The following is a 16,408-nucleotide window of genomic DNA, read 5'->3' as shown; positions in this document are numbered from 1 at the left end:
TCTTTTCTCAACTTCATCCTCAATGGATTCACTTCATAGATTTTTTTTTTCTTTACCACCCCCCCCTAATGTCATCCATGTTCCCTCAAATTGCCTTGTGGCTGAGTATCACAGAAACAAACAGAATGCAATGAAGTACATTCCTAAGGAATCTGGATTTAGTGATTGTATGAACAACCTTTACAACTAGCTTTTGAGAGCAATCCTCACTCTGACCACAAAGCAAAGTTTTGTTGGAAGCATTGCTGTAGTTCCATCTCATACTTTAAACAGATACAATGATGCTCTCTCAAGGAGGAAAGATTTGATACTTTCTCTTCAAGTGTCACAATCATCAAAAATATGGTAATAAATACAATATTTTTCCCAGTAGTAGTAAAGCAGCTGAGGTAAGTATGTCCATGCGCACTCAAACTAATGACATACTGTCAGTAGGTGTGTTGTTCATGTGTACAAAATAAAGGAAGGATTTGACAAATTTTAATGTGCAAAGTAATCAGTATCGAAACCATGGTGTTAAAACTATCCTAAACAATGAACTGTCCTACTGAGGTGTCTGTCCACTGTACACAAAGGTAGTTGAGACAATCAGATTAGATGAGAAAGTTAAGTTTAGAAATGTTCAGCAAATACCTAAAGCTAGCAAGATATATCCTAACTTTTATTCTAATTGCCTTCAAGCAAGTGTAACCATGATTAAAACATTGTGCTTGTTGCAAGATTCTAAAGAAAAACAGACATTTAATAAAACAAATCCATTTTAGTATAATAAAATACATCAGGTATGGGATATTTTATGAAAATGTTTAATTCAACTGTTTCTTTGGAATGTAGTAGTCATAGTTTGGAAATTTAAGTTACAGTTCAGTTCTATGTGATTTTTTTTATGCTACTCAGTGTCTGAGAATACAAATGTCATTTAAAGTTAAGGCTTCGCTGTTCATTTTGAAACAACAATTTACAAGTGTCATATTGTCATAGAAAATAAAAATTTCTGTAAAAAAAATTTGCACAAAGTTTTATGATGGTACAAAACATGAAGCAATAATATACCAGTAAAATGAAATCATTTTACTACAGAAGATTTTTATAGTTTTTCAATAAAGAAAAAAATATGTTATTTTACACTTTAAAAATTATGAAACAATCTAAAACAATATAAACTGAACATTTTGTAACACTGCCTTTACAAATTAATAACTTTATAAACATATAATTTTTTTTAAATATATTTATCAGTGCAAGATACTTTTCAATGTAAAGTTGCAGTATCATTTTTCCTTTTTTGAAGGGCAACTTTCATTCTATTACCTTCAGAGAAATCAAATCTTCAGTGCTAGATCCTCATTATCATAGTAAGGTCTGAAGACCACAAAGGAGATACAATTCTTTTTATGTTTACTATTCTCAGTATGTTAAAAGATCACAGAAAAACAGACAAACAACCACCAGCTTTACTCTTCAAACAGACCAAGACCAAGAGCTGGTCCAGAATCTATTGAGATCCATGGGAATATTTAAAAAGTTTTTGAGTCTGGGCTCCCCAGTGGGATTTTCTCTTCAAGGCAATATATAAACGTAATTCTCAGGCTAGTGGACTAGAATTGTTTTGAGCTAAGGAGAATAGATCTTAACACACCTGAATCACATGGTGGTATGCTGAAAATAGTTTTGAAAAATCCTTTATCTTTGGGTTAATTAACTAGCTGCTGTGATACCATGATGGTCAACTTACATTGTAAGACATAAATGAAAATTCTGCCTCAGCCAAAGTGAGCTTGTCACTTGGGCCATTTCATGGTCTAAATTTTGGGCTTAATTTTCAGGTCTTACGTGATCCGTCTCACCTTCTGGGCGACCCAAGGTCTAGAGGCTGGGGAGGTAATTCTTACAATTTAGGCAAAGGTATGATGACCTGAAGTGTGTGTTTGAATATTCACTGTAGTCTCTGCTCTCAGGAGTTCTTTGAAGTTGCAACTATTCACTGTTTTTTTTTCTATTGAGTCTTCCTCTAAAATATTTTCAACTACCTACCTCATATTTTTAACATTTAGTCTCCCTCCCTCTTCTTCAATTTTTAGGTTACTGGTTTCCACAGGATTTTCTGTTTTGTGATTAGTTTCTCTTTTATGATTAGCATTGTTTACATTGGTAGATATGCTTCAAAACATTTAATTGAGAAATAGGGGTGTATTCTGTTGCTGTAGTAACTCAAGGGTGAATTAGCCCTTCTGTATTCCTAACCCTGGGCAGGATACTTCATTGCTCTACTACAAAATCAGTTTTGGAAAGGACTAACTCCAAAAGTCACAATCACTTCCCTGACTCTATGAAGGGAATTCAGTGAGGAAGGAGTTCAGGACTTTGCAGGACACTTCTTCCACCAGGTTTGCACTGGCTGAAGCTCCCCAGCACTGGCTGTGTTGTGGAGGTCACTGCAGGTGGCCTGGGGCTGCTCTCACACTGGTAGGATGGGAGAAACCCTCTGTCCTCTCACCTCCTCCTGTGCTCTCCTGAGCACAGCATACTTGTTTCTTTTTACCCTTCTGGACCAGCTGCATAAGCTGTTGAATTTTCTTCATCCAATAATATTTGTCCCTAAATATTAAAAAATTGCCACATAATCATTGAGCACATTTTCCCGACAGCTTAAATTAGCTCATCTCACTGAATCTATCACTATCTGTGCTTCTGGTCAAACAGAAACCTTGTGGTATGAGATTGTGGCCAGTCAGATATAACAGAATGGTACGAACATCCCCTACATACACTGTGGGATTTTATTCTGCCCTCAGTACCCATGTGCAAGCCAAATTAGCATTGATTAGCATGAAAATACAGGTTTACTGAGAGAACAGAAGTCTGATTCAGGTAGTGGCAGCAGAAGGAAAGTTTCTCATTTTAAAGGCAATTGTTTCAGTGAGGGATTCATTTTCCCTAGTGTAATTAACAGGCAAGTTGTTCAGGATAAAAGATGTGTTTCATGACTTCAGGAAAAAAGATACTGTCACTTTATGCTGTTAAGAAGAAACCCAAAGTTCGACTTTGGAGGGTAAAGTTAAGAATTTTCCCTTATTTTTTTTTTTTTAACACAAACTCTAATAAAATCCTTTGCCATTACCAGCATGTTAAAGCTGCAGTTTTCTTTCCTTGGCAATGGCAAATGTTTATGCAATCTACTCAGAGAGAGAAAGAGAGAATGAGAAGAAAAAGGGAGAGAGATTTTACATTTGAAAATACATTCTATATGAAAGAACAATAAAAGGGGATATTGCAGCTTTATACAAAAGGGTCAAGAGACATGAAGTTGAAATACAGAAAGCAGAACAATCGAGCCAGGTGGTCAAATCTGATTAGCCCTTGCCTTGCCTAGGCTACTTTCTTACCCTAAAATATACTTTTCATTTAGTCAGTGAGCCATCAGTATATGATTAAAGACAAGGGCGCAACTGGAGTGAAGCAGAGCTGTAGTCAATGTTAACACAATGAGAAGCAGTACAAACAAAAAGGCACTTGAGAGGACATACACTAGCCAGTGCCAAGGACTTTTTTGTTTAGGTTTTAGGCAGTACACTCGGTTACCAGTTGTGTCTGATGATGGCACATACTCTTTTATGGAGTTCACAAGCACAAAATTTAGTACAACACTGAAAAACATCAATAAAATTTGACTGTATTGCTTCGTAAACAGAGCTGACACACTATATCGGTACTGATGCAGCAGTACTTTCAAAAACATCCTAAACCTTCTTTGCCTATGCACAACACGAGCAATTATACACAAATACAGGTGCAGGAGTCCACTAAATTGCTGTTACTCCAATAATTTCTGGGCACTGAGCTACAGACAGCATGTCCATCCAAAGGACCCCACTGAATACATTTTGTGACAGCATCTTGGATTTTGCACAGTAAAAACAAAATTATCCATTAACGGAAAACAAAAGAAAGGGAGAGAAAGAAAGACAAAATGAACTATAAGTCAATCATACTTGGTCTCAACACCAGCATTTGATTATTTCAAATAAAACCAACAGAAAAAGCAGACTGTACATGATTCAGATTGTTAACACAGATTGGTGTCCATGTTTATCGGTTACACACTCATTGAAGCTCCTGAGAAAAGCTTGGCTCAGTGTCATCAATGCACTTTTCAGCCTGTACAGTAAAAGAAGATCAACAGTTCCCCAGCACGACCGAGCTATGTCCTTCCATCTCGATTCTCTGAAACTTCTCCACTCACTTTATACCTTCATGCTTCCGAGTAAGAATTCTGTGTGTTTAGTTTGTCTTTCTTCAGTTTTACACCATCGACCAGTTCAAAATTGTAATTCTCCAGTGCAGACAAGTTCCTCTCTGACATCCCATTGTGCCAACAAGCACAGTACAGGACAACTCCACAGATGGCTCCTAAAAGCACCCCAAGTGCGCTCATGGCTATGATAGTAATAAGGATTGGATCTAGGGTTTTCAGGACGTTGCCTGGTTTCCTGGAGATGTCATCGTAGTCCTCATCTGTATGATATCGAGGCGTAAACCCTAAAATGGAGTAAAGAATTGCAAAATGTTCAGAACAGATTGGAGTTAGAGCTTTGATTGATGAGCTGGAAATTTAGAAAAATAATATAAAGGTTTTGGCATAAATTGCTACATAATTTGAAAACCTAGCTTCTTGGAGGGTATTCATAAACAGCTGAAAACTATAATGTGGCCCAAATTGTTGTTGATTTCTTCATACTGTTCTTCAGTCATTGAATCTGCTACATGATAGTAGGGGTCTGACTCTGTCTTGATTTACATAGGAGTCTTGGGAAAGAATAACCAGACCTTTTGGTTATATTTTGCCAGTTTGTGGTATTTAGCTCCAAAATGTTAAATAAATATTATACAGCTCAGTGTGAATACTTATAGTCTTAGACATTGATCAGGAATTTCCACTGAGTTTGAGTCTGTCTCCACTTCACTGACTTCAGGATTGGACTTTGAAATGCAAACAGGGACAGAACTGACACGGCAGAACACTCTGCCCCCTTGTGTAAAATATTCACTGGGTATCATAATGTTTTCCCTCACCTTTTTCAGTTTATTAAGGACATAAAATAGACTTATAAACTTTGCTAATTGTTGCAGGAAAAGCAAAAAAACTCTTTCAGGACAAATGCTGCTTTCACTGAAACCAATGATAACAATCCCATTGACTGTAACAGAAAGAAAAAAAAAAACACCTAAGCTCTATGCCTGAAAAAGTGCGACTACATTTTATTATTGGGACAATATGACAATTATGATCCATTTAATGATCCATTTACAGCTATCATCATTGAAAACGATAATGCTTTGGTAGACTGGTCATAAAATGACATTTTCAGCAAGGTCTGAGAAATGATTAGCCTGAAGAGTTTTGAGCCTAATTACCTAGACACCGCATGAGACATAAATTGTAAGATATAATGATAGTTTTTCTTCAGCTTTGGGCATGCCTTCTAGATAACAAAGTATTATGGATCTATAGCGTCTGTATGTATAGATGCATGCAATGTAACAAATATATAAAAATATAATTTTAAATATTTGAGATAGTTATAAATGATAGAAAGTCTGTAAGATTGTGTGCCATAGAAGAATTAAAATATGAAACCCTTGGTATAAATACAATCTTTTTTAGAAATTGATCTAGATAAATAAAAAAAAAAAACACATAGTACTATAAGCAGTTAAGAGAACCAATCTATAAATAAATAAATAAATAGAATACAAAAATTCACATGAAAATACACTTTTTAATTCATGCTCTTGTAACAATAACACAATTTTTACCTGTTTGATTACTTTCTGGGTCTTCTTCATCTATTTCATTCTCCACATCAGTTGATTCTAATGAAGCAAAGAGAATTGACATTGATTATTAAGGTTACAAACACTGATTGACTATCATGCTGGCAATAATGGTATAGCAGATTTTTCTGTGTCAGAGCATCATTATGTCAGCTTGACAGAACTGTTCATTATGATGGGCTCTGAAAATTAATGGAGAAAAAAGAAGGATTTAAAAACTCCTCTCCACCCAATCTTGGCAGAATTTTAGAGTTATCAGCAGGGGTTTTCCATGCCTAGGATAGAGAAATCAGTGTGATAAATTAGCATCTCATTCATTGTATTTACAATTTTGGAGCCCAATTCCATAACACTTCATCAGTGAAGGCATAGTTAATCACAAGAACAGTTTCACTGACTGCAGCGAGACCACTCGTGTTTGGGCTGCAGACTGAGCTTTTGGCTTTGGCTTCTAAAAGGAGGACACTGCAGAAGGATCAGGTAGCATGCCCTGCCTCTCCTTCCTAGTAACAGTCACTCTGGTAGCCTAGGATGAACCCCAGGAGATGGACTGAACAATAAAGAGACTGTACAGTCTTCTTATTTGGCAATGAAATTACCATGTAGTGGAAGCCTGTCATGTTATCCCCAAATGGCTGTTAGCCACAAAGGGTGAGGAACACCCTCTATTATTGTTCTCAGTTGTGCTGCCAACTCAGATGGCGTAAGTTTATATTTCTGATGCCGAAGCTTCTCAGTTCTATTTCCTCTCCTATGTGAAAGTCATTGCTTAATCTCCATCATGAAGGACAGGATTCAGTTTCTTGTGTTTATCTGTGGGTGCTGCTGCCAAATTACATGCAGTATGCGATGCAGATATGATCAGCAGTGACTGGAATAACTCAAGACTGGCCAGAAATAAAACCTCTGAAATAGTGGCTCAAGAATAGCTTGGCTCAGATGTGGAACAGGCCATGATCTAACATTACTCAGTGATATATGTCTGGGAGCTGGTGACTGTAGCAAACGAGGCACAGCAACCTCAGAGCTGCAGAACAGCACAGGACAGGTCAGGGGCCATTGCACCATGCTTGCACATCCAATGTGGGTTTGATAAAAAAAACTAGGATAGTCTTCAAGTGGTAAATGATCTAAAAAGAGTGAAGAAATTAAATTGGAATTTTGAGCATTACTTAAGGCAGGTAAGAGCGTTAGGAAAAGCAGAATAATTTTAAGAGTACATCAATAAAAACACAGGGAGAAATGTGAGGATGTGAACATGCTGTGACCCATCAGTAGGGTGCCAGTTCTGAATCACAGAATCACAGAATTTTCTAGGTTGGAAGAGACCTCAAGATCATCGAGTCCAACCTCTGACCTAACGCTAACAGTCCCCACTAAACCATTTCCCTAAGCTCTACATCTAAACGTCTTTTGAAGACTTCCAGGGATGGTGACTCCACCACTTCCCTGGGCAGCCTGTTCCAGTGCCTCACAACCCTTTCAGTGAAGAAGTTCTTCCTAACATCTAACCTAAAACTCCCCTGGCTCAACTTAAGCCCATTCCCCCTCGTCCTGTCACCAGGCACGTGGGAGAACAGGCCAACCCCCACCTCGCTACAGCCTCCCTTGAGGTACCCATAGAGAGCGATAAGGTCGCCCCTGAGCCTCCTCTTCTCCAGGCTGAACAAGCCCAGCTCCCTCAGCCGCTCCTTGTAGGACTTGTTCTCCAGGCCCCTCACCAGCTTCGTTGCCCTGAACCAACAGACTGCATCACTGCAGTACAAAGGTCAGCCTATGAATTAAGCTATGGACCACATCAGGGTGTTTTCAGTGCAAACTTTCCGATATAGGCAGTAATTATGCGTCCCTTTCTCACAGAAAAAGCAAACAAACAGACAAATAAACAAAGAAAAACAACCAAAACAAACAAACAAAAAACCAAACAGCTACCTAAATAAATCATATTTTGGATGAGATAGCAATACATTCTTCCTATTTGTACTTACTTCTGCAATCTTCTTGTGCTACGTGATTGTCAATATTAATATCGTCCACAGCAATTCCTCCATTTCCTTTTCCAATTTCTCCCTCTATAACCACCTAGCAAAACAAGATAATTTTCACATTGTTTTCATGTTAACACACAATTGAAGCATTCAAGAAATTCTAATTAGCTGTTAACACATGTCTCCAGTTGTCACGATGCCATATTACATATACTTTGACTGTGGCCTGTCAGTCAGCACTGTAAGTCTTTCTGAACATACACATGCAAATGTGAATGTATATAATGCCATAACTTCACTGAAGTCTTCTATATCAGCAGCAAAACTGTAGCAAGGATGCAGTTTTGTGACAGATGAGAAATGATTTCTAATGTATTTATTTGGCCTTCTATAACAAATTGCTTGTATCACTGTCATCTGAGATGCCATGAAATATGCCACTATTATTACTGTCACAGCAGCAGCACCTCATCTGTAGGTATAAACCTGTCTACATAAATCCTCCAGTGACATTTTCTGCTAAGGCGTATGAAACATGAACAGCAAGGTCTTACTGGCATCATCTCTGTCAGTGTAGCGAACAGCAGCCACACTCACCTGGTAGTGTTTCACAGACTTGTGCAGAAGAACACGTCCCTCCTTCCAGCAGTTTGCCTGGTGCCCACTCAGGGTCCAGAGCACCTGGTCGTATTCATCTGGCTTTTGGTACCGCAGCTTGATCTTCAGGGTGCCAACGTGCGGGCCGCTCATGTGGTACCAGAAAGTCATGCAGTGGGCAGAGTTCTGCGAGTAAATCACAGGGCTCAGCAGCCGGGCAACTTTGCCTTTCTGGCTTTCGTCAGCTTGTGAGTAAATGAAGTTGCCATCTCCTGCTGTGACAGAAGGACTGTGTTAGGAATAGTGACCAAATGTCATTTTCTTTGTTCACCTAATAAACCCCAGTCACAGCCACCCGTGCTCATGTTGCCTCCTGCCAAGTCTCACAGCTGAGGGTGGTGCTCTGAGAGCTCTGGGGAAGCACACGTGCTCCAAGGAGAGTTTATTTCTGCTGGCCATTGTCTCCTGTGCTTGCCAGGATGGCCTGTGCCAAGAATTGCTCAGGAAAGGACGCAAGAGCATGTTCAGTGTGACAACGTATGCTGCACTAGTCAGTGGGCACCTCTTAAGGAGAGCCAGTCCTCATGCAGCAGGCTTGGCAGAAATCCCATGGGGCTGCTCCACACTGATTGTGCAAAGAGCTATTTTAATCTCTGTTTAGTCTGTGTTTGAGAAGGCAAGGTTAGAATGGAGCACTGGAGAATAAGATAGCTGTGAGCAGCTATGGTCTGAGATCAGGAACTGAAATCTAAATGGTGTTCCTAAATCGAGTTATACTATTGTCACAAATGGTGCCAGAGATATTCCCTTGGATTTTGGCAATAACAAATTGGGCTCCATATTTTTGTGAGCCATTTTCCAGAAGATTAAGATTATGTTTGGTATTTTCTGAAGAGCAGAATGGATCTATGCATGTTGAAATCTGAACACTGGATCCCCTTAACTTTGAAAATCATTTGCTTAATCACACCGGGAGGGAAGCAGGGGGGAATGTGATTTGGTAACAAGATGCTAAGTGAGATACTGACTACAGTGAAGTGCTTGTAATTTGCACTAGCAAAGCAGTCATTTCAGTCAGCTCTTGAACAGCCTATTTGTAGAGGATTAGGGTAGAAAACTACAAAGTTCACCTGTTGTGGGTGAGGAAATTGCATACATGATATAGTCACATAACAGGATGGAAACAGCATATACTGGCATATTTATTTGCCTATATGTTCTTTCCAACTTTGCTTCTGTGTAGAGAGCAGCACAACATGTGTGCAAATCTCATCAAAGAATGGTGATAGGGAAATCCAAAGGGAGGAAAAAAGAAAAATAATCTCAGATGACCCAACTGGCCAAAATTAATCATAACGTACATTTTGAAGTGGTGTATAGAATATCCTGCTGTCATAAAGCAATTGCTGTTGAAGATCACTTCTGTGGAGTTTCTTCAGCTTTATACAAGTAAAGCTGAGAGCAAGATATACCTGGGGATTGCTCATTGCTGTTCTGCCAATGTGCAAGGTGGCTTTGCTGGGTAATGGCCACACTGAGGGGCGTGGTTGGGATGGCAGTGCCATACAGACTGCTCGTGGTCTGTGTTCACACCCACCCCACCCAGATGGCAAATCTGCCACATGAAGGAGCCCTTGGAGTTGAAGGAAAATTCTGGACAATATTGAAAGTGAGTGTAGCAAGCAGCAAAAGGAACTGCCTGTAAGACTTATTGAAGTTACAGTTTATGGAATGGATAAGCCTTCTGCACCAGCAGGGCCCAGCAGAAACAACAAAATCTCATTTGAAAAATATCATTTTTTCATCTCTTGATTGAAGACAGGTTCAGTCTCTCTATAATCCTTGGTGGCAAAGTGCAGATAGCTCTCATTTCCAGAATATTATTGCAGTGCTGGGTCAGGAACTCTGTCTTCATTGTCTTAATTAGAGCTTTACTTATGCATGCCTTTTAGATTTTGTCAGTCTCTGGCTAACGTAGCTTTTAACCTCCTTTCAATGTCAGATCCTACTGAGCCATTTCACTTTACTTTACATCAATTTTTCCACCATTACAGCCTTCACTTCAGCTAACTGCATTTAGTTAATTTGATGCCATTTATTTGTACAATGCCATTTATAGTCAAAGTATTATAAGTTTCTTTTTTTTTTTTTTTTTTTCTTTCTCTGAAACTACTGTACTTGTCTTAAGATTCAATTGAAAATGTCTCAGAATTTAAAAAGTCCAATTTTGTCTAATTTCCTTGTCATTCTCATTAGGCAAAGGGGTTGCAGAAGTGGGAAGGGGGGGTTCATCTCTAACACATTTGATTAATCTTCATGTATGCAAGGGAGAACACTGAAGTGAGAGGCTGTGCAGGTCACACACTACCTCCCCTTCTCCACTAGCCAGCAGCATATTTATTGCCTAATTATGCAAAGCCATGAGTTAGATACTACAAAACCAACCAATCGATTTCCCAGGGTAATAATTCTGGAAAAACTCTGTGTGAGCAAAGGGATCACTGTAATCTTCACCAACTCTTGTTGGAGAGGAGGAGGACATGGAAACAAGTCCATCGGAGAAGTTTTACTTGCAACACCTTTCTGTAGCAGACAGTAACTATAAACAGGAATAGTTCATGAGGTTTGTTCAGGACGGTATCATTTGGTAAGTTATATTTGCAGAATATTTGGCTATTCTTTTTTTTTTATTATTTTATTTATTTTATTTTTTTAATTATTTTTTCCCTATCCTGGATGGCAGTTATCCAAAGTCTAGTCAGAAGGAGGGAATATCTTCAATTCCTGACCATAAATGATCTTTATTCCCCAGCAGAAGGGACAATTATGGTCAGTTGTGTCTACATATAATGGATCAGTTTGCCCAGACTTATCTTTCCCACAATACATATTTTAGGTATAACTCATGCTCCTGTGGTTTTGGAAGGCATCTTGGTATAAAACAGAACAACTTATTCCCATGTAAAATGCCTAAATCATGAACTCATGATTACCTGTGTGGTCTTGAATTGGACCAGTTTTGCTGGTCAGAATTGCCCACTTCAAATCCACCTGATTGTCATGTTCCCAGTGGCACAAAGTCTTGTGAGATCCCCAGCCAAACCCACAGTTGAAGTTGTATATTGGCAACTCTGCAGGAAAAGAGAGAAAAGAAGGAAGGAAATATGATTATTAATTGCATTATTCAGATTTTTCATTTCAATACCAAATTTCAAATTTCATTTCAAATATTCATTTGATATTTAAGGGAGCCATTCCCACTTGAAAGTCTGAGAAGCCATAACAAGAGCAGCCTTTCTAGGAAAAAGATGAAGAATGGCTATGTCTAGTAAATGAGATACCTGTTTTTTGTCTTTTTATGAACCATATTTTGTGATATTATGTCATTAGACTAATTCATCTGATTTGCCCACATTGTCTGGTAACTCTGTTGTAATATATATGACTCAAAAAGAAAGCTCTGGCTTATCAGATACATTCACTGGTTGTTAATACACATTTGCACCATAACTGTGCAACAAATCACAATAAGATTTGGATAAAAATAAGAAAAGTCAGGAACACTAGTGGAATGTCCTTGTCCATAAAGGATTTCTGGTGAAATGTATAGTACGTGGTTTCAGTGAGAAACAGTATTTCAGCATCTTCCAGACAAACAGGCCCACAAGATGGCAGCATTGAAATGGACAAATTGAGACAGAAAAGGGACAAATGTGGCTGATTGCCAAGTGAACTGAAAATAAGCTTCAAAACAAGCTCCATGTAAAACAAGGGAAGTCTGGTATTATGGTCAGGATGAGATCATATCTTGTTTTCAGCTTCTCTTCAATTCTGCCCAAAGGTTTAATACCTAGTAGCTTATTTTATTCAATACAACTTGGAATTTGGTTGGGAAGATTATACAAAGATAGCACATAAATCCCTTATTTCTTATTTTCAGAACCAGTTTGAAATCTTTTGGGTTTTTGATTTCTACCCCACTGGTATGAACTTTTACCTCACCTTGAGCAATGGCAACTCCCACTAGAGCAATACCCTTTCTACGGCAATGTTACCAAATTCTGAAGTCTATTCTCAGACATGACTCACGCCTTATTAAAGGAAAAAAACATAGGTTTAATTTAACGAGATGCTTTGTGCAAATATGAACTTAGAACAAAGGACTCTGTGCTCCCTTCACTATCAGCTCTGGGGGAACAATTGTGTTCTTTTGCTATCTCTCCCATTACTTAAAAATAAAAATTAATAATAATAATAATAAAAAAAAAAGAGAGAGAGAGGTAATGTAAAACTTAGAATGTCTTTTGTTTATTGTGGGAAAATACGGAGAAGTGTGGGAAGTGAGCTGGGACCTGCAGTCAGGCAGACCTCTGAGGTGGATCTCCTTCAGTCTGAAGAGGCAAAGACCTTCTCCACACAGTGAGCCGCCCAGGGAAGACTGGAAAGACTTTTGAACTCACAACCCAGATTTTAATAGGAAGTAAACTAGAACTGTTATTTTATGAACCTCAAAGAAAACCTCAAGTGAGTAGGTTAAGACAGGACAGATACAAAAGGGGTTCATCTATCACTCTCTCCTTGCCCTTGTTCAGTGAGACCTTGCTCCCAGACAAAGTTTTAACTCAACTCACCATATTCCTGCATGGCAGCCACGGTGCCCTCTCCCCTCTGCCCCTCCCCAAAATGCCCTTCTGTCAACAGAGAGGTCTGGGTTCATGGCAGATCCCATCCATCCCCTCTGCTACAGCAGCTCAGCACTGAGCCCTGTCTCTTCTCCTGCCTTTCATCTGCCCCATCCCGCCCACTGCCCCCACCCTCCCGCCGGCCTCCGGAGGGGTCTACCCGACATTGTCACGGATGCGGCATCCTAACTGGGAACAAATGAATTAAACAGATACTGTCTGTTGCAGGAATTCAATGTGGAGAAAACGTGTTTCCTGGCGGACCCCAGCCCTTTCTAGGAAAGGGGAATATTGTGGTGAATAATCTCTCTTTGGTCTCACAACGTTGAAGAAGCAGAACTCAGCCTGTGCACACATGGATACAGAAAGGCAATTCATTATGTTTCTTACTTCAGTATATATATATATTTTTTTTCCTTCCTAGACAATGGGACCGTGATCAAAGAGCTCTTGGCCAAAAGGGGACATCTGAAAATCAAGGGGATTTTTTTTTTTTTTTAAAAAAGAAACAGAGTGACATTGAAATGAATTAAAGGGTTTTAAATTTGTGAAAAATATCCTTTCATTGTCAAGGAGGCCTAGAGAGAGCTGTATTGCATGGCTTTGACATCAGAGCCATGAAACAGAACTTTAAAAAAGGCCCTAGAAAACCTAAAACAAAATTAATCTTATTAATCCCAAAGGATTATATAATGCAAAGCTTGTGATAGCCTGTGTGGTATTCAAACCAAAAGAAAGGAGAACAGTGGTAGAGAGATCACATATATTTGAAGATGTAACAGCATAAATGAGAATATAACACAAAGAGACTGAAAGGACAGGGATTGTTTGACTCTGAATAAAAATAAATAGCAGAGGACACAGGAGAAATATATAAATAGGTGAAGAACCTAGAGAAGGAAGATTACAATGTTCTGTTTTCTCAATTTTGTAGCCCAAAAACCATGAGGCATCCAGTGAAGTTCAATACTGATCAAAGGAAATACCTTCTCATACAGTGTGAACAACACTGCTTCCCTTGAATGCTGCTAAAGCTAAGCACAATTCGAAGAAAACTGGACATTGAAACAGATGAGGAAAATATCCAAAATTTAATTGTTAATTCTAAAATGCAGGGAGTCACAAAAGCCTTTTGCTTCATGGCTTGAAGCAAGCTCTGAACACTGGGATTAGAGTGAGAGCTTCAAAGCAGGACTAAATTTCACAGCACCATCTAATAAAGATTTTTTTTACACTTTCATTTGAAACATATAGGCCAGTAAACTGGCAAAGAGCCTAAGTCTGATATGCTTTGGCCATGCCTGTGTTCCTTGGCTTTGGTCTCACAGACAGCATAGACTAACATAAAAATGAACTTCTTTTCCATGCAGAAGTTAATGAGAATCCCCTGAAACTGAGCAGGATTAGGCATGTAACCTGCTCACAGTCAGTTACTTTTTGCTAGGCCCTTACTGTTTTCTCAGAAGTGATCATCTTAATGCATTCCTTAGACAATCACAGCAATGGAACTGAAGGTCAAAGGCAAGGCATTTCAGAGTTCTCTCATTTTATGGGCTCCTTAAACATGCCATCTCTTATTGTCTATTCTTAAGTCTCTTCCAATACTTCTCCCAGGGACCCATAAAAAGAAAAAATAGACCTGCTAGCCAATTAATAACAGACACTTGTAGCATCAGGATAGGTTCATTAGTCGTATGGACAGGAGGACTGTCCCAGGAAAAGATATAATAGTTCAATTCTTCTATTAAAGGTCCCAGGGGGCTGATACAGTAGCTCACAGTAAGCTACAGGCAATCTGTCTTCTTCTTTGTCCTTGAACTATAGCTTGGCAGCTCTTGGGGAAGGAAGGAAAGCAGAGAGGAAGGAAGGATGAGTAGCATTTGGTGGGCTCCCTTTGCAGCACTGGCCCATTCCCCTGCTAAGATAATTCCCTTGCCAAGAGGTGATTGATCTTGGGGTTTGTGCCTATTGAGAGGATGAAGAAAACCAGCTATTATGTAACTAAATAGCACCACTTCAGATGAGAATCTGAGAGGGAGGTGTGACGAAATCCCATATGTCTTTTTGAAAATGTAGGGTACGTGATACTGAATTAAAACAGATTTATCCTCTCAAAGAATAGCCAACAGCTGTACTTCTTGACCACATCTTGCTCACAGCTGGAGCCATTACAGCACACGAACAAGAAAGTCATTTGAAAATCTAGTTGAGTGAGTTTCTTGCAAGTCCATTAATCTTTTGCAGCCCACAGACTTTGACATATTTTTATAACTCCTCTGACAAGAGGCAAGAAAGAGCATGATGGCATTAAAAATGCTATGAAAATTCTCTATAGGATGCTCTTGCCAAAGGGTACATCAACATTAAAACGGGAAATTACAAACATAATTTGGACCACTTCAAAGTAGTATATTGGGTCTGATTCTTATTTGCATTTCACCTTTTTATACTGCTTATGCTGGTGGCATAGAATTACCTTAAATGATAGTAAATTTTAATTTAAGTGCTTTAATATCCCTTTACATCCCTTTATTGATGCAAAGTTGTCCTGCCATAAATGAGGATCAGACCTATTCTATCTTTAAATTATTTCTTTGTGTAGATTTTAACCTCAGGATTTCTTATTTATGTTTTTCTGAAATACCTCCTACATGTATGAAAAACAAGATAAGTTAGTTCTTGAACACTGCTTTACAAAGAACTGAGCTTACAGTCTGAGAGCACATAATGTAAATAAACTGCTTGCTCTGGATGTAAATAGCTAAGAGTAAAGAGTTTCAGATATTTCTGTGGAATTAAAAGAGATGTGTTCAAAAAGGCTAGATGTTAGTGAGTCGTAGGACTGAGGCCTGAAAGGTATTTATCTTGACAGACAAGTTTGCTAAAGGCACCTTTTTAAGTCTGAGGAGCAAAGTAGATCTTATCTTAAAAAAAAATCAAAGCTTTAAACATTTTCAGCAGTTTGAAATCATGATTCTTTTTTATTTTCTTACAATTCAGTCCCCTTGAAATGAACTGCAAAAGTCTGTAATGGAAAGCTTGTTTATAAACAAGGCTTTCCAGCTATTTGCACTTAACTGTTTCCATAGGGTATGAAAGCTGGTGGGAATAGGATAATCTCAGGCTTTGACACACACAAGCGTGTTAGTCTGGGATAACAAGATTAGGAGTGTTTGCAGGCATGAGTGCAGGCAGGAGGACAGCAATACATGGTGTTAGCACGTTTTGCAGAAGTACCTATGCCACGGCAGGAGCTGGTAGTGAGAGGGCTGGAAAACATGCCCCAGATCACCGTGGCATAAGCTG

The 16,408-nt window shown here is 38.8% G+C and overlaps 1 protein-coding gene across 7 annotated transcripts in view; it reads right to left on the bottom strand.

Annotated features, from left to right (window-relative positions):
- Window positions 1–486: 486 nt before the first annotated feature.
- The window catches only part of NRP1 (neuropilin 1), a 112,448-nt gene continuing 96,526 nt past the window's right edge, over window positions 487–16,408 (bottom strand). For 5 of the 7 annotated variants that reach the window (XM_082753697.1, XM_082753701.1, XM_082753698.1 and 2 more), the window contains 5 exons: window positions 11,414–11,551; window positions 8,421–8,695; window positions 7,824–7,917; window positions 5,818–5,874; window positions 487–4,539 (listed from right to left, as the gene is read on the bottom strand). In XM_082753697.1, the coding sequence (XP_082609823.1) occupies window positions 4,253–4,539; window positions 5,818–5,874; window positions 7,824–7,917; window positions 8,421–8,695; window positions 11,414–11,551 (851 nt within the window). In that variant the 3' untranslated portion in view covers window positions 487–4,252. The remainder of the gene's footprint in view (window positions 4,540–5,817; window positions 5,875–7,823; window positions 7,918–8,420; window positions 8,696–11,413; window positions 11,552–16,408) is intronic. The other 2 variants (XM_082753700.1, XM_082753702.1) reach the window with 1 other exon arrangement.

The sequence above is a fragment of the Aythya marila genome (assembly GCF_965140915.1).
Source record: "Aythya marila genome assembly, chromosome: 2".
Lineage (NCBI taxonomy): Eukaryota > Metazoa > Chordata > Aves > Anseriformes > Anatidae > Aythya > Aythya marila.
The sequence above is the reverse complement of the archived record's forward strand: the minus strand, read 5'-3'. Positions and strand labels throughout refer to the sequence as shown.